The sequence below is a fragment of the Gavialis gangeticus genome, unplaced genomic scaffold (genome assembly GCF_001723915.1).
Source record: "Gavialis gangeticus isolate Ggan-Ray unplaced genomic scaffold, GavGan_comp1, whole genome shotgun sequence".
Classification (NCBI taxonomy): Eukaryota; Metazoa; Chordata; order Crocodylia; family Gavialidae; genus Gavialis; species Gavialis gangeticus.
Genome location: NW_017729032.1, coordinates 201,381,938 through 201,383,877, shown reverse-complemented (window position 1 = coordinate 201,383,877; position 1,940 = coordinate 201,381,938). Strand labels below are relative to the sequence as shown.

Below are 1,940 nucleotides of genomic sequence, written 5' to 3'. Positions count from 1 at the left end.
TGAGGTTAGATGAACACCTTGCTGGGGTCGTTTGACCCCAGCACTCTTTCCTGCCATGGCAAGGAGTTGGACTAGATGATCTGCTAAGGTCGCTTCCGACCCTAGAAACTATGAAACTATAAGTCTTGCTTTAGATCCTATCTAAAAGAATTTTGTGGTTCTGTAGGTGCTACCTCAAGGCAGAACTCCACATCTTACAATTGTCTGCTTTTATTTTCATTTTATTGTCAAGGTAGGTCAAAAATGAGGTAACGTGGATGTTTTCTCCATCAGGTTCCCCCCGCCCCGCCGTCATGATACGACTACTATTTCAGTTCCATTTAGCAGCAAGAAGAGAGAGGCATGCAGGCAGGGCACTCTAGGCCACCAGCATTTTAAGTGTCATCTTGAGCAGATTTGCTTTGAGGAAGGATAGAAAATATTGTTCTTTGAATTCTATACCTGCTTGGAGTACAGTTTATAATACCATTGTCACTCGTGAAGGTGAAATGGAAGTAGTGCAGGGGGCCGGGAGTTAAGAAAAAACTTAGTGTAGGCAAAGCTTCAGTGACTTACCAAGTTACCTTCTGTACCCTAGAGTTGTACTAGCAGTGCAGCTGTAATCAAAGATGGGGCTAAATGGTGGTTGGTACCATAAGTTCTATCACAGTTTCTGAAGTGGTGTTGAACATAACACAGTCCTGTCTGTCTTTGCACTAAAACTGTTTTCTGCACTGTTGCATGTTTATGAATAGACTGACCTTTTATTAGTCTTTAGTACAGTGAGGGATACAATCCAGGGGCTTTACTCTTCTACTGTAGTGATAACTACAATTATACTGTAGTGATAACAATTATACTGTAGTGATAACTACAGGCACTATTTTAAACACCAGTTTAGAACTTATGCAGTGAGATACATTTTCTTTGTTGTTAGGGTTTTCAATGTCTCAGGTAATTTATCCAGAATATTTGGAAAGAATAAATTCAAAATTTTAAAATGAAACAGAAAATCTTCTGTCTTGGTTGCTATGGTGCTTTTTTGTAGTTTGACATTTTTGATGCACCAGTGGAGTATATGCCTGAACCAGCAAGGCTGACAACTCCCTTCTTACCCTGTCAAGAGAATGGACAAGTTCCTGAGCCTTTCTCTGTTAGGCATCTAGCCTTCAAACCACTGACATGTAGAGATACTGGGCAGAGGGACAATCATTTGGAGGCCTGTATGCCAGGTCCAGGGATTTATAGTATTTACAAATGTGACAGACAGGTCCAGTGTGAAAAGTTGTCAGCCTCTGCCGTTGTATTGTCTGCATTTCCAGATAGCCTATCCTTGTTTGCAGTATCTACATGAGCAGGTTCAGTGTCATTCTTGCCTGCAAAATTGAGTTCCAGGACTAATCTAATCAAAGACAGCTCTAATAACTCTGAAGAGAATCAAATAAACTTATAAAATCTCAGCATTTAGTGCATTATTAGAGACCCAGTTTGGGACGTTAAAATCAGTCTCTTTCCCAGCTAAACAGCAGAAACACACTTTTGGCATCTTTTGGAGGAAGGAAGAAAAGCATATTGCCTCCCTGAGCCAATGTGTAAAGTGGCTTTTTGGTCCTGGAGGAGACTGTTTGGTTTTACATCTGTGAGACTGAACTGCATTTAGAGCTACAATTTGTATACAAGAAGACTACATAGGGTTGGCTGTTCACATTAATAAAGACACAATAATAAAGATTCTCAGTGTCAGCTACAAATACAGCCATTTCAGAGGCATATTTCAGTGTAACTGCTCTTGTTGCCATGTTCATTACCATTCTTCACAAGCCATTGTTTTGTGATTTGTATCAAGACTGAGGTATCATTGTGTTAGGTACAGTATATATACTTACAGCCTGCCCTAAGATCTTACAGTCCAGACAAACATACAGGAGGAGGTTCGCAGGTAAAGTGGTTTGGCCAAAAGC

The 1,940-nt window shown here is 40.4% G+C and overlaps 1 protein-coding gene across 1 annotated transcript in view; it reads right to left on the bottom strand.

Annotated features, from left to right (window-relative positions):
• Window positions 1-295, bottom strand: part of ATP6AP2 (ATPase H+ transporting accessory protein 2) — a 29,504-nt gene extending 29,209 nt beyond the window's left edge. The window contains exon 1 of the mRNA XM_019523869.1: window positions 199-295. Within this exon, the coding sequence (XP_019379414.1) occupies window positions 199-295 (97 nt within the window). The remainder of the gene's footprint in view (window positions 1-198) is intronic.
• Window positions 296-1,940: the final 1,645 nt, after the last annotated feature.